Consider the following 24,159-nt stretch of genomic DNA (forward strand, 5'->3'; position numbering starts at 1 on the left):
TTTTTTTTGCTTTCCATTTGCTTGGTAAATATGCCTCTATCTCTTTATTTTGAGCCTATGTGTGTCTTTGCACATGAGTTGAGTCTCCTGAATACAGCACAGTGATGGGTCTTGACCCTTTATCCAATTTGCCAGTCTGTGTCTTTTAATTGGGGCATATAGCCCATTTACATTTAAGGTTAATATTGTTATGTATAAATATGATCTTGCCATTATGATGCTAGCTGATTGTTTTGCCTGTTAGTTGATGCAGTTTCTCCATAGCTTTGATGGTCTTTACAATTTGGTATGTTTTTGCAGTGGTTGATACTGATTGTTCCTTTCCATATTTGGTGCTTCCTTCAGGACCTCTTGTAAGGCAGGCCTGGTGGTGAAAAATCTTCCAGCAGTTGCTTGTCCATAAAGAATTTTATTTCTCCTTTGCTCATGAAGCTTAGTTTGGCTGGATATGAAATTCTGGGTTGAAAATTCTTTTATTTAAGGATGTTGAATATTGGTCCCCACTCTCTTCTGGCTAGCAGGGTTTCTGCTGAGAGATCCACTGTTAGTCTGATGGGCTTCCCTTTGTGGGTAACCCGACCTTTCTCTCTGGCTGTACTTACCATTTTTTTCATTCATTTCAACCCTGGTGAATCTGATAATTATGTGTCTTGGGGTTGCTCTTCTAGAGGAATATCTTTGTGATGTTCTCTGTATTTCCTGGATTTGAATGTTGGCCTGCCTTGCTAGGTTGGGGAAGTTCTCCTGGATAATATCCTGAAGAGTGTTTTCCAACTTGGTTTCATTCTCCCCATCACTTTCAGGTACACCAATCAAGCGTAGATTTGGTCTTTTCACATAATCCCATACTTCTTAGAGGCTTTGTGTTCATTTCTTTTCACTCTTTTTTCTCTAATCTTGTCTTCTCGCTTTATTTCATTGAGTTGATCTTCAATCTCTGATATCCTTTCTTCTGCTTGATTGATTTGGCTATTGAAACTTGTGTATACTTCACAAAGTTCTCGTGCTGTGGTTTTCAGTTCCATCAGGTCCTTTACGTTCTTCTCTACACTAGTTATTCTAGTTAGCGTTTTGTCTAACCTTTTTTCCAGGTTCTTAGCTTCCTTGCATTGGCTTAGAACATGCTCCTTTAGCTCAGAGAAGTTTGTTATTACCCACCTTCTGAAGCCTGTTTCTGTCAGTTCATCAAACTCATTCTCTGTCCAGTTTTGTTCCCTTGCTGGTGAGGAGTTATGATCCCTTGGAGGAGAAGAAGTGTTCTGGTTTTTGGAATTTTCAGCCTTTTTACCCTGGTTTCTTCCCATCTTTGTGGATTTATTTACCTTTGGTCTTTAAAGTTGGTAACCTTTGGATGGGGTCTTTGAGTGGGCCTTCTTTCTGTTGATGTTGAAACTATTTCTTTCTGTTTGTTAGTTTTCCTTTTAACAGTCAGGCCTCTCTGCTGCAGGTCTGCTGGAGTTTGCTGTAGATCCACTCAAGACCCTGCTTGCCTGGGAATCACCAGCAGGGGCTGCAGAAAAGCAAAGATTGCTGTCTGTTCCTTTCACTGGTAGCTTTGTCCCAGAAGGGTACCCGCCAGATGCCAGCCAGAGTTCTCCTGTATGAGGTGTCTGTCGGCCCCTGCTGGGAGGTGTCTCCCAGTCAGGATAAATGGGGGTTAGGGAGCCACTTGAGGAGGCAGTCTGACCCTTTTCAGAGCTTGAACACTGTGTTGGGAAATCTACTGCTCTCTTCAGAGCTGCCAGGCAGGGACATTTAAGCCTGCTGAAGTTGTACCTACCACTGCCCCTTTTCCCAGGTGCTCTTTCCCAGGAAGGTGGAGACTTTATTTATAACTCCCTGGCAGGCTGCTGCCTTTTTTCAGAGATGCCTTGCCCAGCAAGGAGGGAGTCTAGTGACACGGTCTGCCTGCAGAGCCCTTGCTGAGCTGCCGTGGGCTCTGCTCTGCTTGAATATCCTGGTAAATTTCATCCTTGACTCTTCTCTTTCTCTCACATCTTGTCTGTCACAAAATCCTGTTGGCTCTACCTTCAAAATATCTCTAAAATCTGATCATATCTTACCATTTACATTGCTACCACTTAGGCCCAAGTCCGCATCATCTCTCCCTTGGATTATGATAGCAGCCCTCAGTCTTCCTATTTTTGTTCTTGTCTCCAACTGGCATATTTTCAACAGCCAGAGTGATTTTGTAAAAAACCTAAGTGAGAGCATGTTACTCCTCTGCTTGAAACACTCCAGTGCCTTTCTTCCCCATTCAAAAGAAAAGCCAAAGTTCTTTCTGTAACTTTCCAAGCCCAACAAAGTAGGGCATCATTTCATTCCAGTGACATTAACCTTCTTGCTGTCCTTTGAACATTCCAAGCATGTCCCTGCCTCAGGGCTTTGTACTTGCTATTTTCTTTATGTGGGATTTCTTCCCCTAGATATTGACATAATAAACTTCCTTATCTTCTTCAGGTCTTTATTCAGATGCCATTTTGTAGAGAAGGCTTTTCTAGCTGTCCTACCTAAAATATTAATTCACCTCCCATTCCTGACATTTTATATCTCCCTCTTTCTGTTTTGTGTTTTCTTAGCACTTAACTCCATATATATATTAAAATTATATAATAGGTAGGCATATGTGTGTGTTTATAGTTGTGGTGGCTAGTCTCCAAGGTGGCCCCCAGCAAGTTTAACCTCTTGGTATTCAAGCTTCCTCCCATATTGAATAGAGAATACCTGCATAGCCAATAGGAGAGTTTAGAAAAGATCGCATGTAACTCCAAAGCTAGGTCATAAAAGACATTGTGGCTTTTGCCTTGCTCTCTCTTAGGCCACTTATTCTAAAGGAAGGGAGCTGTCATGTTGTGTAAACACTCAGGAAGCTCCATGGAGAGGTCCCTGTACGGAGGAAATGAAGCCTCCTGCCAATGTCAGCATCTAGTCATCCATGTGAGTGAGTCATCTTGAAAGCAGATCCTCCAGGCCTGGTGCAGTGTCTCATGCCTGTAATCCCAGCACTTTGGGAGGCAGAGGTGGGTGGATCAACTGAGGTCAGGAGTTTGAGATCAGCTTTGCCAACATGGTAAAACCCTGTCTGTACTAATAATATAAAAATTAGCTGGGTGTGGTGGCACACGCCTGTAATCCCAGCTACTCGGGAGGCTGAAGCAGGAGAATCACTTGAACCTGGGAGGCGGAAGATGCAATGAGCCAAGATTGTGCCATTGCACTCTCTAGCCTGGGCGACAAGAGCAAAACTCCGTCTTCAAAAAAAAAAAAAAGAAAGAAAGTAGATCCTCCAGTACTAGTCAAGCCTTCAGATGACTATAGTCCTAGTCACAGTGTCTTAACTGCAATCTCCTGGCAAACCCTGAGCTACATCCCAGGTAAGCTGCTCCCAAATTCCTAACACAAAAATTTGGAAAGAAAAAACACTGCAAATTAAACCATGACTTACAATGAATTTGAAAGTCATCTCACTTTGAAAGCTGTGGGGATAAAGGACATTTTTGAATTGATGAAATATGACAATGAAGAGTATTGTTGTGATTTTTGTTGTGTTCTTTATATAATCTCCATGAAGGCAGAAATTTTTGTTGGTTCAGTTCGCTGCTATAGACCTAATGCCTAGAAAAGCGCCCAGCATATGAGATAAAATTAATAGTTGCTAGATGAATAAATAAAAATTAAGTTGCACAAGGCATATTATTTATATGTGGTAGAGCTGGGACTCAAAGCCAGGTCTTTGATTCTAACGCGTATGCTCTTTTTATTGCCTGTTCTTCAGGACATAGTCTAATATCAAGGTCCTCATCTTATTTTTGTTCAATTTTCCTCTTTTACTAAAAAGACAGATCTGGCTGGGCAAGGTGGCTCATGCATGTAATCCCAGCACTTTGGGAGGCCGAGGCAGGCAGATCACCTGAGGTCAGTTGGGAGTTCAAGAGCAGCCTAACCAACATGGATGAACCCTGTCTCTACTAAAAATACAAAATAGGTCTTGTGGCACATGCCTGCAATCCCAACTACTTGGGAGGCTGAAGCAAGAGAATCACTTGAACCTGGGAGGTGGAGGTTGCAGTGAGCTGAGATCATGCCATTGGACTCCAGCCTGGGTAACAAGAACGAAACTCTGTCTCAAAAACAAACAAACAAACAAACAAAAACCCTTGAAACTTATGGTTTTAATTCTCATTTATATTACATTTTTTTTTTTTTAGAGGGAGTCTCGCTCTGTTGCCCAGGCTAGAGTGCAGTGGCATGATCTCAGCTCACTGCAACTTCTGCTTCCTGGGTTCAAATGATTCTCCTGCCTTGGTCTCCCAAGTAGCTGGGATTATAGGTACCAGCCACCATGCTTGGCTAATTTTTTTTTTTTTTCTTTTAATACAGGTGGGGTTTCAACAGGCTGATTTCGAACTTCGGACCTCAAGTGATCCGCCTACCTCGGCCTCCCAAAGTGCTGGGGTTACAGGCATGAGCCATCGTGTCCAGCCTATATTATAATTTCCAAATCAGTTCTAAATATAAGGCACTCTATGTGAACACCAGTTTTTATAAGTAGTCCCTTGAACTAAAAGAAAATCCTAAATTTGATTAGTTCTTTGCATGCACTCTCATTTAAAAGGCTCTCATATATGATCTTCATGATAACGTTTGAGAAGCTCAGAAAGGTATTTCTCCATATTACAGATCAGAAAATTCAGAGTCCAAGAAGTTCAAGAATTCTTTTAAGGTTACATAGGTAGTAGGGGTCAAGCCAGAATTTTTCTAAATCCTAGTCCAATTCTTCACACTAATCTAGACAGATGTTGCCAAAGTCTATACTGACCTGTGGTAATTAAGTCAAGTGCAGCAGGAACTCCGATGAGTCTTGGGAGAAGCTGGGTTCCTCTTGCACCAGGGAGAAGTCCCAGTGTAACTTCTGGTAAGCCAACTTGAGCCTATCAAGGATTGAAGGCATAAAGCCCATTAGAATGAGATGATATGTTCAGAGTCAAGGCAAGCATTTCTCTGGATTTCCTATATTCTCAAAAACATTGTTTCATTGAATTCAGCAAGATTTCTAAAGGGCAAATTAGTGCACATCCTTTTCTTTAATTAACAGCATAAACAGAGCTGTGCTGTCCCTAAGTCTTCTTGCACATTTATTCTCTGACTCTGTTATGACCTATCTGAGCCAACAAAAATAATACTCTCCAGAAACAACTTTCTGGAGTCCTGCAAGAATTAGGAACCACAAGAAAGTGAAATGATAACCCACACAATGGGAGAGAATACTTACAAATTATATATCTGACATAGGATTTTTATCTAAAATATATAAAGAACTTTTACAAATCAATAATAAAAGACAAGTAACCAGTTAAAAACGGGCAAAGGATCTGGATTGACATTTCTCCAAAGAAGAGATACAAATGGCCAGTAAGTACTTGAAAGATGCTCAATATCATCAGCCATCAGAGGAATACAAACAAAAACCACAAGATATCACTTTATACCCGCTAAGACAGCCATTTAAAAAAAGACACATAATAACAGGTATTGGAAAGGATGTGGAGAATACAGAATTCTCAGACATTGCTGGTGGGAATTTAAACCGAGTAGACACTTTGGAAAACAATTTGGCAGTTCCTTAAATGTTAAATGTAGAGTTACCATATGACCCATCAAATCCATTCCTAGGTATATACCCAAGAGAAATGAAAACATATGCCCACAAAAACCTTGTATACAAATTTTCATGGCACCATGGTTCATAAAAGCCAAAAAAGTAGAAGTAACCCAAATGTCCGTCAGTGATTAGTGGAAAAATGAAAGGTGGTACATCCATACAATGGAACATTATTCAGGAATATAAAGAAAGAACTGATTCATGCTACAACTTGGATGAACCTTGAAAACATGCTGCACAAAAAAAGCCAGTCACAAAAGACCACACATTGTATGATTTCATTTATATGAAATATCCAGAATAGGCAAATCTATAGAGACAGAAAGTAGATTAGTGGGTGCTTAGGATAGCAGGAGAAGGTGATGGACGGTTACTGCTAGAGGATACCTGGTTTCTTTTTGGCGTGATAAAATGTTCTAAAATCTACTGTGATAATGGTTGCACAACTCTGAGAATATACTCATATACCATTGAATTGCACACTTTAAGTAAATTAATTGTATGGTGTGCAAATTATGTCTCAATAAGACTTTTTTTTTTTTTAATCAGACAGTAATCTCAGTCCAGACAAGAAGGTGAGCTTGAGTCCTTTATTACATTGCCTTTCTTGGCCATTCCATTTAAAACTGGCTAAGAGTCTGTTAGCCATTTATAGGTACAAGGGTGAGAGGGGGATACTTAAATGCAGGCTGCCATTTTGGAACTGTGATTCCAGCATTTCCAAAATATTGCACATATCTGAGGCCTCTCTTACACTAGGTTTTCCTAACAGTCAATCACCGTTCTTTCTACCACTGTCCATCTCTACATCTTGACTTATTGCTAGTAACTCAGATCTGCACTCAGAGTACAGGTTATGGTAAGAAGGACACAGAAAAGGATTACTTAGGACATATATGGGTATTTATTTATAAGCATTTATAAAAATTAAAACACCATTGGGAAATGATTAAATAAATTTTGGCATAGATAGATGATCAAATATTATGTAGCCACCTATAATAGCATTTTTAAAGAATATTTACCAGAAGATTAACATGATTTCTCCTCAGAAGCCATGGAGGCCAGAAGGCATGAAATGACATAAGCAAAGTGCCGAAAGAAAACAATTGTCAGTCAAGAACTCTATATCCAGCAAAACTATCCTTTGAAAATGAAGGTAAAATTAACACATTGGCAGATAAAGAAAAACTGATTTTGTTGATAGTATATTTAGCCTATAAGAAATACTTCAGGCTGTAAGGAAAAGACATCAGGCAGTAACTTGAATTCACATGAAGAAATAAAGAANTTCCTTGAAAATGGGATTTGAGATGACAGGCTTAGAATGAAAGTCCTGAATGTTACCAGTTTCAAACACAGAATCTATCATGGGTAAGAACTCCAGGAATAATGTATTTTTCATTTTTGATTCCTCTTTTTCTTATGTGATTTAGGACCACTATGTAAAGCAATAATGATAAATCTATGTTAAGGGGTACATAATGTATAAAGATATAAATTGTGACAGTAATAGCATAAAGGGGCAAGTAATGAAGGCTACAGGGGAGCAAATTTTTTGTATATTATTAAAATTCAGTTAGCATTAATCTGAACTAGACTGTCATAAATTAAGATGTTAATTGTAATCACCAAATTAACCACCACTAAGAAAATAACTAAAAATATATATAGTAAAAGAAACAACAAGAAAGTTAAAAGAGTACACTTTTCCATTTAACATAAATGAAGGCAGTAATAAAGGAATTGAACAACAACAACAACACATACACACAAAAAAAACTAAAAAGCATAAAAAACAAATAGCAAAATGGCAGAAGTATGTTCTTCCTTATCAGTAATTACATTAAATATAAGTGTATTAAGTTCTCTAATTAAAAGACAGGTTGGCAGAATAATGAATATTTAACAGTGGGTTAAATATTATAGTATAAAATTAGAGTATAAACTCAATACAATAAAAGCCCAAATGTTGTGTGTGTGTGTGTGTGTGTGTGTGTGTGTGTGTGTATGTGTGTGTTTGGGATGGAGTCTCTCTCTGTTGCCCAGGCTGGAGTGCAGGGGCATGATCTCAGCTCGCTGCAACCTCTGCCTCCCAGGTTCAAGCGATTCTTCTGCCTCAGCCTCCAAAGTAGCTGGGACTACAGGTACACACCACCATGCCCAGCTAATTTTTGTAGTTTTTTTTAGAGATGTGGTTTTACCATATTGGCCAGGGTGGTTTCAAACTCCTGACCTCATGATCTGCCCACCTTAGCCTCCCAAAATGCCGGGATTACAGGCATGAGCCACTGAGCCCAGCCTGTAGTTTTTTTTAAAAGAAGGGTTTCAAAGGAAAAGGAAACTGTAATTTAAAAATTACACACAAAACAGACTAGAATGAAATAGAATATTAATAGTGATTATTTCTGAACTGTGAGTTTATGATGATTTTAATTTACATCTGCATATTTTCTTATGTTTTCTAGTTTAATACAATGATATTACTTTTATGATGATTTTAGTTTACATCTGCATATTTTCTTATGTTTTCTAGTTTAATAGAATGATATTACTTTTATCATTAGAAAAATATATTAAGTACAAAAGTACTACAATTATACATACTGTGATACACAGTGGTATCACAGACCTCATCTGACATGCCTAATAGCCTAAATTAAACCTATTTCCAAAAATAAATATATTTACTAGTTTTGTGCTATTTTCCAATAGAAATTTCTCTTCTTAGGTACTGATAAGGGACCATGAAACAGAAATCTTTGAGTTAACAAATAAGTATTTAAATGTATACTTAGAAGTGACAGCCAACGTATTTAATACCTCATACTGCATGAGCACTGCATCAGTGAAAGCTGATATGGGTCATAGTACTGGAGAAGAGTCCTGGGGCTGTCTGTTGACTCGGGAGTTCCCCTTTCACTGGTGGATCATAGGGGCCCTAGAGCTAAGGTGAAGGGAAGCAAGGAGACAGAGGGCTCAGAGTAGCAGGTGTTTACTAACGAGAATGGAAGTACAGTATTTTAACATAACAATTAGTACCACTGTATTGGTACATAACAGCTGAAGTGGTGAACCAGTAAGCTAACCATTCAAAATTATCACCTCTGGGCCAGGTGCAATGGCTCATGCCTGTAATCCCAGCACTTTGGGAAGTCAAGGAGGGTGGTCACCTGAGGTCAGGAGTTTGAGACCAGCCTGGCCAACATGGTGAAACCCCATCTGTACTAAAAATACAAAAGTTAGCCGGGCATGGTAGCGTGCCTATAGTCCCAGCTTCTCAGGAGGCTGAGGCAGGAGAATCACTTGAACTTGGGAGGTGGAGGCTGCAGAAACTCAGATCATACCACTGCACTCCAGGCTGGGAGACAGAGCGAAACTCTGTCTCAAAAATAAATAAATAAATAAATAAATAAATAAATAAATAAAAATCACCTCTGATACTTATAACTACATTTAGAGTTTGTCCTAAAGAAAAGCCTCACACACCAGCCACCATATAGAGCCTTGGTTGTTACCTCTGCATGGGCAATCCTATAGTGACAACCCAGGGCCAGCTCTAGTCCTCCTCCTAAAGCCATGCCTTGGATTGCTGCCACCACGGGCTTCCCATTTCTCTGTATTTCATCTACTACACTTCCCAGTGATAAGCCAAAGGTCCTAGGAGCGCTGAAGCCGTGAATATCAGCACCTAAGGGCACAAAGACAAGGAGGAAACAGAATTGAGAAATATCTGGGCATTGTTATATAATGATAAGTTACCTGACACTTTAAGTTTTTTAGTTTGTTTTATTTATTTCTTAATTTTTTTAGAGTTCCTGATAACTCCTAAGAAGTCTCAGCCTTCTTTGGGCCCTTACACTTCATCCTTGGCTGAAAACAAGTATCTTGGAGAATGCAGAATGCTATGAGAGGAAATCCTCAGATCTTTACCAGGAATTCTGTAATTTTCTAAAATCTGTTTTCCCATATAATAAGTAGTAACTCTATCTTTAAAAACATTAAAAATCTCAGGAAAGGGGAATAGGGATTCTCCTCCAAAGACCATTATTCTGAGACTGGGTCTGCCCCTCCCATTTTTGTATGTGTGATACTGTTAATCAACCCTATTCACAGCAATTTAGCTCCATATCTTTGTTAAGGGCATCAGTCATTACAATATAAAATATCAGGGTAACACATATGCATATTTGTGAGTTATGTGTTAGTCAACCGGCTTAGAATTATGTTTTTGTAATTGATTTTTATCTTCAATGAACATAGTATTTACTACTTTTCTTGATTATAAAAATAACACGTATTACAGCAAATTTGAAAAACACACAAAATTAAAAAGAACATGAAGATCACCCTAAATATCACCATACAGCCATAATTTAGTATTTGGGGGAATTCTTAGTTTTTTCCCTATGGGCAAACATCACCACCTGAGCTCCACCTTCTGTCAGATGAGTAGCAGCATTAGATTCTCACAGGAGCGTGAGCCCTATCGTGAACTGTGCATGTGAGGGATCTAGGTTGCACTCTCCTTATGAGAATCTAATGCCTGATGATCTGAGGTGGAAGGTTTCACCCCCAAACTATCCCTGCACCTCCACCCTCCCAGGCCCACACCCCCTACCCCCTACCCCTGGCTATGGAAAAACTGTCTTCTATGAAACCAGTCCCAGGTAACAAAAAGGTTGAGGATTGCTGATTTAGAGCATACTGTAGAATCATTTTTGTATTTTCCTATTTTCACGTACCATTTTACATAGTAAGCCTTTTCCTACAGCATTATCTATTCCTTGAAAACACTAAGCTTGGTACAAGTTTTAAATATTAAAGTAATTATTTTATATTTAGCCTATTCAGCTTTTTTTCCCTTTTTTTCTACGTGTTCTTTATCTAGCATCAATCCAGGAGTTATGCTTTTTTTTCTCACCAATTCATTATATTTCACTCTCTAGTCTAGTGTTGTGTTTTGTGTTTTCTATTCCTTTCGGTTCTAGAGAAACAAGATCAATTTCATTCTGAGTCTCAGGCCTATCATTCCTGTAGCTTTAGACTGAAATGTTTTTTTTAGATAATAACAGAAATTAAGTTATTGGATAAATGCATCAAGCACTGTGCTAAGCAGTTTCATATACTGTCTCATTTAATTTTCACAACACCTAAGTTAAGCAGTATAATAATTCTCATTTTACAGGTAAGGGAGTTAATGCTTTGAGACAAGTGACTACTTCAGACATACAACTAATAACTGGTAGAATAGAGATTTGAACTTAGGCAATTTGACTACAAAGCCCACATTCTTAAAAGCTATACTACATTCTACTTAGAGCATAAGGTTAGTATTACTATTATCCCAATTTTTAAAAAAACCAAAGCACAATATTGTAGTGATTTCACTTTTTAATTATGTCAAAATCCAATTGATTTTTAGATATTGATTTTATATCCAGCAAACTCTACATTTTCTTATTAATTCGAACAATTTTTTAGATTATTTTGATTTTTCTACAAACATTATTATGTCGTCTGAATAAAAGAAATTTCTTCTTTTTCAATCTTTATACCTTTTGTTTCTTTTACTAGCTTTACTAAATTATCAAGGACTTCTAATACAATGTCAAAAGATATGATGAGAGCTGTCAGCCTTGTCTTGTTCCCTTCTCATAAGGAAAGCTTTCAATTCATTATTTTGTTTGTTTCCTGTAGGTTTTTCAAAATAAGGAAAAACATTTTGCCTGATTAAGACATTTTCTTTCTGTACCTCATTTACTAAGAATGTTTCTTTATAATGCATGTCAAATGTTATAGAATGTTTTTTGTACATCTCAACATAATCATATAATTTTTTTTAATCTTTTAATGGGATGAATTTCATTAATCTTGTGTTCAACCAACCTGATATTTTTAGAACAAAAGTGATATACTTTTTGTATGTTGTTAGATTCAGCTTCACAATATGCTAAGATTATATTCAGGGGTACATGTGCGTGTTTGTTACATTGCATAATGGTGAGGTTTGGGTTTTTGGTGTGCTTATCACCCAACCCAAACAGTAAACGTGCCACTTGGTAACTTTTCAACCTTCACCCCCACCACCTTGGTCTTTTGAAGGTCCTTATGTCTATGATTTCCCTCTGGATGTCCATGTGTTCTCATTGCTTAGCTCCTCCTTCTTTTCCCTGACAATTATTCCTTCATAATAGCTCCCACTTACAAGTGAGAATACGCAGTATTTGATTTTCTGTTTCCGACTAATTTTACCTAGGATAATGGCCAAAGTAAAGACATAATTTCATTTCTTTTTATGGTGGTGTAGTATACTACATTTTTCTTTATCGCACCATCCATTGATAGATCCTTAGGTTGATTCCATGACTTTGCTATCATTAACAGAGCTGCGATAAACATATGACTACAGGTATCTTTCGATACAATAATTTATTTTCCGTTGGCTAGATCCCCAGTAGTGGGATTGCTGGGTCAAATGATACTTCTGTTTTTAGTTCTTTGAGAAATCTCCATACTGTTTTTCCATAAAGGTTTACTAATTTCCACTCCCACCAACAGTGTATAAGCATTCCCTTTTCTCTGTATCCTTGCCAATGTGTTGTTGTTTTACTTTTTAATAATGGCCATGCTAAGTGGTGTGAGATATCTCATTGTAGTTTTGATTTACATTTCTCTGGTGATTAGTGATGCTGAGCATTTTTTTCATATGTTTATTGGCTACTTGTATGCCTTGTTTTGGGTAATGTCTATGTCTTCTATCTACTTCAAAACAAAATTTGTAAGTATATATAACCAAAAGACTATGTCCACTTTTTAATGGGGTTAATTGGTTTTTCCTTGTTGAGTTGTTTGAGTTTCTTACAGATTCTGGATATTAGTCCTTTGTCAGATGCATAGTTTGCAAATATTTTCTCCCATTCTGTAGGCTGTCTGTTTACTCTGCTATTTCTTTTGCTGTGCAGAAGCGTGTCCTTTCCCATTGCATATTTTTGTCACCTTTGTTGAAGATCAGTTGGTGTAGGTATGTGGTCTTACTTCTGGGTTCTCTATTCTGTTCCATCCATTTTTGTATCAGTACCATGCTGCTTTGGTTACCATAGGCTTATAATATAATACGAAGTCAGGTAATGTGATGCTCCCAGCTTTGTTCTTTTTTCTTAGGATTGCTTTGGCTATTTAAGCTCTTTTTTGGTTCCTATTTAATTTTAGGACGTTTTTATAATTCTGTGAAAAATGACTGGTAATTTGATAGGAATTGGATTGAATCTGTATATTGTTTTGGGCAGTATGTCCATTTTAACAATATTGATTACTTCAATCCATGAGCAAGGATGTTTTTCCATTTGTCTGTGTCATCTATCACTTCTTTCATCAGTGTTTTGTAGTACCACTTGTAGAGATCTTTCACCTCATTGGTTAAATGTATTCCTAGGTATTTTATTTTTTTGTGGCTATTGTAAATGGGACTGAGTTTTTTATTTGGTTCTCAGCTTGAATGTTATTGGTGTATAGCATCCGATTGATTTTTGTACATTGATTTTGTATTCTGAAACTTTACTGAGGTCGTTTATCAAGTGTAATAGTCTTTTGGAGGAGTCTTTAGGGTTTTCTAGGTATAAGACCACATTATCAGTGAACAGAGAAAATCTGACTTCCTCTTTTCCAATTTAGATGCCTTTTATTTCTTTCTGTTGACAAGGATGCTCATTCTCACCACTCCTAGTTAACATAGTACTTCCAGTACTTCTTTGTCTTGTTCCAGTTCTTAGGAGGAATGCTTTCACCTGTTCCTCATTCCATATGATGTTGGCTGTGGGTTTGTTGTATATGGCTTTTATTATTTTGAAGTATTTTTTGATGTCTAGTTTGTTAAGGGATTTTATCATGAAGGGATGTTGGATTTTACCAAATGTTTTTTGTGCATCTATTGAGGAGATCATGGATTTTGTTTTTTAATGCTGTTTATCTGGTGAATCACAGTTATTGAAGCATCTTAGAAATCCTGGAATAAAACCCATCTAATCTTGATGTAATATCTTTTTGATGTGCTACTGGATTTAGTTTGATAGTATGATGATTTTAGCATCTATGTTCATCAATGTTAGCCTTTAGGTTTATTTTTGTTTGTTTGTTTTTTCTCTTGTGTCCGTGTCTGATTTTGGTATTAAAGTGATAATGGTTTCATAGGATGCTTTAGAGAGGAATCTTTCCTCCTTGATTTTTCAGAATAATTTCAGTAAGATTGGTCCCAGCTCTTCTTTGCACATCTGGTAAAATTTGGCTGTGAATCTATCTGGCACTGAACTTTTTTTTGGTTGAAAAATTTTTTATTACTGATTCAATCTCATAACTCAATATTGGTCTGTTCAGGATTTCTGTTTAATCCTTGTTCAAACTTAGGAGGTTGTATGTTTACAGGAATTTATCCATTTCTTTTAGGTATCCTAGTTTGTGCATGTAGAGATGCTCACCGTAGTCTTTGAGCATCTTTTGTCTTTCTGTGGAATCAGCTGTACTGTCACCTTTGTCTGATTAGTTTAGCTAGCAGTATATAAAATTTGGTTTTTTTTTCCAAGAACCAACTTTTCATTTCATTTATCCTTTGTATCTTTTTTTACTATATTACAAACTTATATTTGCAATATTTTCCAAAGTTCATTTCTTTTTTCTATTTTTTTTAATTTTTTTCCATAGCTTATTGGGGTACAGGTGGTGTTTGGTTACATGAGTAAGTCCTTTAGTGGTGATTTGTGAGATTTTGGGGTACTCATCACTCCAGCAGTATACACTGCACCATATTTGTAGGTTTTCTTTTCATGTTTGCATTTTCGTTTAATTTTATTTTTATTGCATTTTAGGTTTTGGGGTACATGTGAAGAACCTGCAAGATTGTTGCATAGGTACACACATGGCAGTGTGATTTGCTGCCTTCCTCCCCATCACCTATATCTGGCATTTCCCCCCATGCTATCTCTCCCCAACTCCCCACCCTCCGCTGTCCCACCCCTATTTCACCCCAACAGACCCCAGTGTGTGATGCTCCCCTCCCTCTGTCCATGTGTTCTCATTGTTCAATACCCACCTATGAGTGAGAACATGTGGTGTTTGATTTTCTGTTCTTGCATCAGTTTGCTGAGAATGATGGTTTCCAGGTTCATCCATGTCCCTACAAAGGACACGAACATATCGTTTTTGATGGCTGCATAATATTCCATGGTGTATATGTGCCATTTTCCCTGTCCAGTTTATCATCCATGGGCATTTGGGTTGGTTCCAGGTCTTTGCTATTGTAAACAGTGCTACAGTGAACATTCGTGTGCATGTGTCCTTATAATAGAATGATTTATAATCCTTTGGATATATACCCAGTAATGGGATTGCTGGGTCAAATGGAATTTCTATTTCTAGGTCCTTGAGGAATCGCCACACTGTCTTCCACAATGGTTGAACTAATTTACCCTCACACCAGCAGTGTAAAAGTGTTCCTATTTCTCCACATCCTCTCCAGCATCTGTTGTCTCCAGATTTTTTAATGATCACCATTCTAACTGGCTTGAGATGGTATCTCAATGTAGTTTTGATTTGCATTTCTCTAATGACCAGTGATGATGAGCATTTTTTCATATATTTGTTGGCCTCATGTATGTCTTCTTTTGTAAAGTGTCTGTTCATATCCTTTGACCACTTTTGAATGGGCTTGTTTTTTTCTTGAAAATCTGTTTTAGTTCTTTGTAGATTTCAGCCCTTTGTCAGATGGGTAGACTGCAAAAATTTTTTCCCATTCTGTTGGTTGCTGATTCACTCTAATGACTGTTTCTTTTGCCATGCAGAAGCTGTGGAGTTTGATTAGGTCCCATTTGTCTATTTTGGCTTTTGTTGCCAATGCTTTTGGTGTTTTGGTCATGAAGTCCTTGCCTATGCCTATGTCCTGAATGGTTTTGCCTAGATTTTCTTCTAGGGATTTTATGGTGCTAGGTCTTTTGTTTAAGTCTTTAATCCATCTGGAGTTAATTTTAGTGTAAGGTGTCTGGAAGGGGTCCAGTTTCTGCTTTCTGCACATGGCTAGCCAGTTTTCCCAACACCATTTATTAAACAGGGAATCCTTTCCCCATTGCTTGTTTTTGTCAGGTTTGTCAAAGATTGATGGTTGTAGATGTGTTGTGTTGCTCCAAGGCCTCTGTTCTGTTCCATTGGTCTATATCTCTGTTTTGGTACCAGTATCATGCTATTTTAATTACCGTAGCTTTGTAGTATAGTTTGAAGTCCAGTAGTGTGATGCCTCCTGCTTTGTTCTTTTTGTTTAGAATTGACTTTGCTATGTGGGCTCTCCTTTGGTTCCATATGAGTTTAGGGTAGTTTCTTCCAGTTCTGTGAAGAAGGTCGTTGGTAGCTTGATGGGGATAGCATTGAATCTGTAAATTACTTTGGGAAGTATGGCCATTTTCACAATATTGATTCTTCCTAACAATGAAAATGGAATGTTTCTCCATCTGTTTGTGTCCTCTCTTATCTCGTTGAGCAGTGGCTTGTAGTTCTTGTAGAGGTCTTTACACTCCTTGTTACTTGTATTCCTAGGTATTTTATTCTCTTTGTGGCAATTGTGAATGGCAGTTCGTTCTTGATTTGGCTCTCTTTAAGTCTATTATTGGTGTATAGGAATGCTTGTGATTTTTGCATATTGATTTTGTATCCTGAGACTTTGCTGAAGTTGCTTATCAGTTTCAGGAGATTTTGGGCTGAGACAATGGGGTCTCTAGAAATACAATCATGTCATCTGCAAATAGAGACAATTTGACTTCCTCCTTTCCTATTTGAATATCCTTTATTTCTTTTTCTTGCCTGATTGCTCTGGCTAGAACTTCCAATACTATATTGAATAGGAGTGGTGAGACAGGGCATCCTTGTCTAATGCCAGATTTCAAAGGGAATGCTTCCAGTTTTTGCCCATTCAGTATGATATTGGCTGTTGGTTTGTCGTAAATAGCTTTTTAAATTTTGAGATACGTTCCATCGATACTTAGTTTATTGAGAGTTTTCAGCATAAAGGGCTGTTGAATTTTGTCAAAGGCCTTCTCTGCATCAATTGAGATAATCATATGGTTTTTGTCTTTGGTTCTGTTTATGTTGGGAACTACGTTTATAGACTTGCGTATGTTGAACCAGCCTTGCATCTCTGGGATGAAGCCTATTTGATCATGGTGGATAAGCTTTTTGATGTGCTGTTGCAATCAGCTTGCCAGTATTTTATTGAAGATTTTTGCATCTATGTTCATCATGGATATTGGCCTGAAATTTTCTTTTCTTGTTGAGTGTCTGCTGGGTTTTGGTATCAGGATGATGTTGGTCTCATAAAATGATTTGGGAAGGATTCCCTCTTTTTCGATTGTTTGGAATAGTTTCAGAAGGAATAGTACCAGCTCCTCTTTGGCGCCCATCTTCCAGCTGTTTCCCAGCAAAGATCAACCTCTGTTGGTCAGGAGGGATGCCTTCCTTGTCCTGGATATTTGCCTTGACATTCTCAATGGTGTCACTTGGCTCAATCTCAAGGGTGATGGTCTTGCCAGTCAGAGCCTTCACGAAGATCTGCATTGTCAAGTGGTGATGACAGCAACTCAAAAAAAACAACCACGGCTGCACTCCCAGCTGTGATGGAACTCCATATCTGTAGTTTTTGATCCCTTGCCCCACACTCCCACCCTTCCCTGCTAAATCCCCAAAGTCCATTGTATCATTCTTATGCCTTTGTGTCTTCATAACTTAGCTCCCACATATCAATAAGAACATATGATGTTTGGTTTTTCCATTCCTAAGTTATTTCACTTAGAATAATAGCCTCCAATCTCATCCAGGTCACTGCAAATGCCGTTAATTCATTCTTTTTTATGGCTGAGTACTATTCCATCACATAAATATACCACAGTTTCTTTATCCACTCATTGCTTGATGGGCATTTGGGTTGGCTCCACAGTTTTGCAATTGCAAATTGTACTCTATAATCATGCATGTGCAAATATCTTTTCTGTATAATGACTTTTTTTCCTCTGCATAGATACCAAGTAGTGGGATTGCTGGATCAAATGGTAGTTCTACTTTTAGTTCTTTAGGGAATCTCTACACTGTTTTCCATATTGGTTATACTAGTTTACAATCCCACTAGCAGTGTAGAAGTGTTCCCTTTTCACCGCATCCATGCCAACATCTACGGTTTTTTGGTTTTTTGATTTTTTTATTTTGGCCATTCTTGCAGAAGTAAGATAGTATTGAATTGTGGTTTCGATTTGCAGTTCCCTGATTATTAGTGATGTTGAGTATCTTTTCATATATTTGTTGGCCATTTGCATATTTTCTGAGAATTGTCTATTCATGTCCTTAGCCCACTTTTTGATCGGATTTTTTCTTATTGATTAGTTTGAGTTCATTGTAGACTCTGGGTATTAGTCCATTGTCAGATGTACACACTGTGAAGATTTTCTTCCACTCTATGGGTTGTCTGTTTACTCTGCTGACTGTTCCTTTAGCTCTGAAAAAGTTCTTTTGTTTATCTGTTTTTATTGCATTTGCTTTTGGATTCTTGGTTATGAAATCCTTGCCTAAGCCAATGTCTAGAAGGGTTCTTCCAATGTTAGCTCCTAGAATTTTTATAGTTTCAGGTTCTATATTTGAGTCCTTGATCCATCTTGAATTGATTTTTGTATAAGGTGAGAGATGAGGTTCCAGTTTCATTCTCCTACATGTGGCTACCCAATTATCCCACCACCATTTGTTGAAAAGGGTGCCCTTTCCCCAGTTTGTTTTTGTTTGCCTTGTCAAAGATCAGTTGACTGTAAGTATGTGGGTTTATTTTGGGGTTCTCTATTCTGTTCCATCGGTCTATGTGCCTATTTTTATGTCAACACCATGTTGTTTTGCTGACTATGGCCTTATGCATAGTTTGAAATCAGGCAATGTGATGCCTCCAGATTTGTTCTTTTTGCTTAGTCTTGCTTTGGCTATGTGGGCTCTTTTTTGCTTCCATATGAATTTTAGAATTGTTTTTCTAATTCTGTGAAGAATGATCATGGTATTTTGATGGGGGTTGCATGGAATTTGTGTATTGCTTTTGGCAGCATGGTCATTTCCACAATATTGATTATATCCATCCTTGAGCATGGGATGTGTTTCCATTTGTTTGTGTCATCTATGATTCCTTTCAGCAATGTTTTGTAGTTTTCTTTATAGAGGTCTTTCACCTCGTTGGTTAGGTATATTCCTATTAAAAAAATTTTTTTTTTTGCAGCGATTGTAAACGGGGACTAGTTCTTGATTTGATTCTCTGCTTGGTCACTGTTGGTGTATAGAAGAGCTACTGATTTGTGTACATTAATCTTGCATCAAGAAACTGCTGAATTTTTTTTATCAGTTCTAGAAACTTTCAAAAGGAGTCTTTAGAACTTTCAAAGTAAACAATCATATCATCAGCAAACAGTGAAAGTCTGGCTTCCTCTTTACAGATTTGGATGCCCTTTATTTCTTTTTCCTGTCTTAATGCTCTGGGTAGGACTACCAGTACTATGTTGAAGAGGAGTGGTGACAGTGGCCATCCTTGTTTTGTTCCAGCTCTCAGAGGGAAAGCTTTCAACTTTTCCCCATTCATTATTATGGTGTCTGTGGGTCTGTCACAGATGGCTTTTATTACATTGAGTTATGTCCCTTGTATGTTGATTTTGCTGAGTTTTAATCATAATGGGATGATGGATTTTGTAGAATGCATTTTCTGCATCTGTGGAGATGATCACATGATTTTTGTTTGTAATTCTGTTTATGTGGTGTATCACATTTATTGACTTGTGCATGTTAAATCATCTCTGCATCCCTGGTATCATGGTTGATCATGGTGGATTATCTTTTTGATATGTTGTTGGATTTAGTTAGCTAGTATTTTGTTAAGGATTTTAGCATGAATGTTCAACAAGGATATCAGTCTACAGTTTTCTTTTTTGGTTATATACTTTCCTGGTTTTGGTATTAGGGTGATGCTGGCTTCATAGAATGAATTGGGGAGATTCCTTCTTTCTCTTTCTTATGGAATAGTGTCAAAAGGATTGGTACCATGAGGATGGAATGTTTTTCCATCTGTTTGTGTCTTCTCTTATTTCCTTGAGCAGTGGTTGGTATCCCTTCACATCCTTCGTTAGCTGTATTCCTAGGCATTTTATTCTCTTTGTAGCAATTGTGAATGGGAGTTCATTTATGATTTGGCTCTTTGCTTGCCTATTGTTTATGTAAAAAAATGCTTTACAGTAGACCTTGTCAATGGAGTCTTCTGGGTCAAGTATTAACTTGTTGATATTTTTGATTACTGATTGAATTTCTTTAATGATTACAGAATTATTTGGGTTTTCTATTTCTTTTTGAGTTAATTTTGGGAAGCCGAATTTTTTTTACATGTTCATAATATCTTCATTATCTTTTTTCACTGTTATAATAACTTTATCTTGCATTTTACAGAAGTCTGAATGATTTTTAAAAAGCACCTCCTTACCCCATATCACGTTTCTCTGACAGTTGTCAAAGTAGGTGATAAGTATGTCAATAGCTTGAGCATCAGCATCTTGCAAGGATTTCAGACCAACCAACCACTAGCCAAAGAACTTGGCAGCTTTTTTATCTTGTTTTTTATAGAATGGTATATCCACTCTGGACAGGCAAACCTGTCCAGCCACATCTTCACAACACATTTTGCAAAATCAGTGATTACCAAATTAGTTAGCTTTAGCACCGAGCTGTGCTCACTTGCCCGTGACAGCATGGAAGCCAGTTTTGATACTGGCAACAGAACATCTAGAATCGGCAACAGAACAAGTTTCGCATTGTAGGAAATAAGAGTCATGCGTCCTTCTGCAGGATTGTGTCCAGTGATAAGCATGTGTGATAAGTTACATATTCCTTGATATATCTTCTTAAGACATTTTCTGTTTCTGTTGGAATCTTTGATTACAAGTTGGTTATTATCATCTATAGAACCATTTGTACCCAATTCAGCCAACAAAAATGCAAGGAGATGTTTGTGCTGATGATGTAATAGTTTACAGATATCTGTAAAGTTGACAAAAGAAGTTTTCTTGGTTCCTACTTGGATGACCTGTGGAAGTTTCATGATGAATTTCTTTTTCTCCCCAGCAACCATATCTGGATTCTTTTTCCTCGTGATGTTGAACATGTGACTCAACAGCTTCTCTTATGTGTAGTCGCTTTCTGAGCCTGCCTAAGCAGGGCTGGTCTGATGACTCCATGAGATACCATCATCTTTTTTGCTGTCTTCATCTTCTAGAATTTCATCTTTCTCTAGTATTTCATCCTCATCTGGGAACTTGACATTGTTCTTTTTCTTCTTTTTATTGCCAAGCACAATGTCAAGGTCATCCTCTGATTCAGCTGGTTCCTCAGCATCACTTTCAATCTTAGGATCCTTTACACCTTCTTCAGCTTCATCAGTATCAAATATCTTTTTTGCTTTTTTCTTCTTTTTCTTTTGATTAAAGAAGTTCAAGTCATCTAGATCATCAGAAGCATCTTTTTTCCTACTGTTCAATTTGTCAGCTTCTAAATCTTTGTCCTCAGTTGGCTCTGGCTCCAGACTTTTGTTTCTGAAGGCTGGGTTTCCTCTGTTTGGGTATCCTCTTCTTCACCTAACATAAGAGGCTTCTTCTTCTTTTCTTCTTGCTCATAGTAGGATCAAAAATCATCTCGTCCGCAGGCATAACTGCAGCTCCAGTAGGCTCTGCATGGATGGGCAGTCAGATGGGTCAGCCCCAGGCTCCATGGCAGCGCAGCTCTTGCCAGTACCTTTCCCTCCACCGCACCAGGCTCTTGCATCAGCAAAAGAGCCATTATCTTTCTTAAGGGCTGGTTAAGGGTATCTGCAGTGATATCCTTTTCATCATTCCTTATATGCATTGTTTGTGTCCTATCTTCTCTTTCAATCTCTCCCGAGTTTGTCAATTGTATTAGTCTCAAAAAACAACACTGTTGTTCCTCTTGATCCAAATGTTTTCTATTTCATTAATTTCTCCTCTTTATTATTTCCTTTGTTCTACTTAATTAGGGTGTATTTTACTGTTAGTTTGTTATGTCAGTTCCTTTATATCAATACAAAACTCATTACATTAGAAAAGCCTTTTTTCTTTTCTAATACATATTTCTAAAGCTATAAATTTCCTGATAAGTTTACTTTGGCTGCATCCCTCAAGTTTTATATTATGTTTTCATTGCCATTCAGTTCTAAATTTTTTCTAATTCCATTATTTCTGTTTTTACTCAGAGGATACTGGAAATTAATTTAACTTCCAAACACATGAGAATTACTAGTTATATTTTTGTTATTGATTTTTAGCTCAATTGCATTGTTGTCAGATGATATATTCTCAATGAAATTTATTTAGACAAGATTTTAAAATTCAGTATCTAGTCAATTTTTGTAAATGTTCCAGATGTATTTCAGAAGATGTACATTCTCCCGTTTTGGGGTGCACTGTTCTATGTCCACACATTAAGTCGAGTTTCGTAATCTCTAATACTTTTTTAAAAGAATAATTTTTTCTGCCTCTGAACTTGAATTACATTCTCTGATCTACCTTCTTTCTTACAAAGAAATATCAAGTTCTTTATCATTCTGATCACTCTTTCCATGCGTCATCATCATCATCTTGGGTGACAAACCTTAAGTTTTCAAACAGTGAGCAAGCCATTTAATAACTGCTTAAGCCAGTTAATAACTGGGACATTATATTAATCTCTCCCAGGCTTATAATCTCTTCTCACCAGTAAATGAGGATGTAGAACTGAAAATTAAAATATGTGTTTTAAAATTCTATTATTTTTATTATTAATTAATAAACCTGCATGGTACTGGCACATAACAGGCAAGATAAATGGTAATATTATAATGATTCACATTTTTATATATATTGCCATGATTCTAACATCTGTGTCTTTTCAGGCTACCATTAACACATATTAAATTTCTCTGGCTACAGTAAGGTTGAATAGGCCCCCATATCCATGTGACTTTTGTCAAAGGGCATAGTATATTCATTAAGGAAAAGATGCCATGTATACCATTGAATAAGTCACCATTTCAGAATACTTTTGCCATATGTTATCAATAATTTTGCATCTTCACACAATAACCCAGTAAAGCAGTGCCATGGTCACCGAGATGGGTGACTATTAGAAGAAAAATAAATGCTACTATAAGACTGTAGGAATTAAATCTTCTGTGTGTAGGTACTGTAGTAGAGGACTTCAGATTTTTTTTCTCATTTAATGTCACAAAAAAACCCTAAAATAGATATTACTGTTCCTACTTTATAGAGAAATTGAGGTTCAGGAATTTAAAAAGATTTGCCCAAGTCCATATATGGTGGAGATACAAGCAATGCAGGTATATATCAGCAGGTGTATACCAGCAGGTATAACAGCCATCAAGTCTGGGACTAAATATATTCTAAAAGCCCAATCCACTATAAAAGAGACTAAGCCCAAAGTCTTCTCTAGGTCTCTCTTGTAACTCTGTCCCTTTCTCCACAGTGTTTCTCATTCTCACTCAAGTCTCTCATATCCGTTACCCACACAGGCACAGCTAATGCAGTATTGATCTCAGTCTGTGGCTGGATTCCAGAGATAGTGGGAGAGGGTTAGACCTTAGTTACCTGCAGAAAATTTGCCCTCTGCTCCACAAATCACAATGGCTTTTATTGTATGGTCTGTTACAGCTTTCTGTAGTCCTTCTTCTATTTCACGGAGTAAAGCCATACTAAAATAAAACAAAATACATGAAGTAAATTAGAATTAAATTCCTACCATCTTAGAGTATTTTCCTCTCCTAACAATGAAAACTGAAACACACACATAATGAATAAAAACTGTAGGTGCTTCTCAATAAAGCTTCCAGCAAACAATATGTGTCCATTATGACTATTAAATTTGTTCTACAAATAATGTACATTCCTACGATTAATGAAGCACTGAACAGATTAAATTAATCCACTTTTAAAAAATGTAATTTTCCTGCACTATGCTTTAACTTCGACCACTTAAAATTGGCACCAACCAATTTAAAAATACTATTATATGTCTTGTATATACTGTATAAGGAGTTATCCAATACTCATACATAAGTTAGCATGTAAGGCACACTAAGATGAGTGCTGTAATAAAGGTACAAATAAAGAGTGATGTTGAAGTTCAGAGAAGGATGAAATTACTTTCGATTTTTCATACTGGCAAAATATAAGAAAATTAAAGGAGAAACAGTCTAGGAGCTGTGGCGGGGGCTGTGAGTTACCTCAAATATCCATTCCTCTCCATCTTCTTCATAGTATTAAAACGCTTGCTTTTTTTGTTTTGTTTGTTTGGTTTTTTTTAAAGAGAATTCCTAAGTCTCAAAAACACCTGGTTTTTACCTGAACATATGTGATATGGTTGGGCTCTTTATCCCCACCAAAGTCTCATTT

General features: G+C 37.2%; 1 protein-coding gene and 1 pseudogene across 2 annotated transcripts in view; both read right to left on the reverse strand.

Moving 5' to 3' along the window:
- Positions 1-24,159, reverse strand: part of EHHADH (enoyl-CoA hydratase and 3-hydroxyacyl CoA dehydrogenase) — a 93,140-nt gene that overhangs the window by 38,999 nt on the left and 29,982 nt on the right. For both annotated transcript variants that reach the window (XM_037741954.1, XM_017538386.2), the window contains 3 exons: positions 23,356-23,459; positions 9,181-9,353; positions 4,820-4,931 (listed from right to left, as the gene is read on the reverse strand). In XM_037741954.1, the coding sequence (XP_037597882.1) occupies positions 4,820-4,931; positions 9,181-9,353; positions 23,356-23,458 (388 nt within the window). In that variant the 5' untranslated portion in view covers position 23,459. The remainder of the gene's footprint in view (positions 1-4,819; positions 4,932-9,180; positions 9,354-23,355; positions 23,460-24,159) is intronic.
- LOC108311092 lies at positions 20,160-21,405 on the reverse strand (annotated as a pseudogene).

The sequence above is a fragment of the Cebus imitator genome, unplaced genomic scaffold (genome assembly GCF_001604975.1).
Source record: "Cebus imitator isolate Cc_AM_T3 unplaced genomic scaffold, Cebus_imitator-1.0 Scaffold111, whole genome shotgun sequence".
Lineage (NCBI taxonomy): Eukaryota > Metazoa > Chordata > Mammalia > Primates > Cebidae > Cebus > Cebus imitator.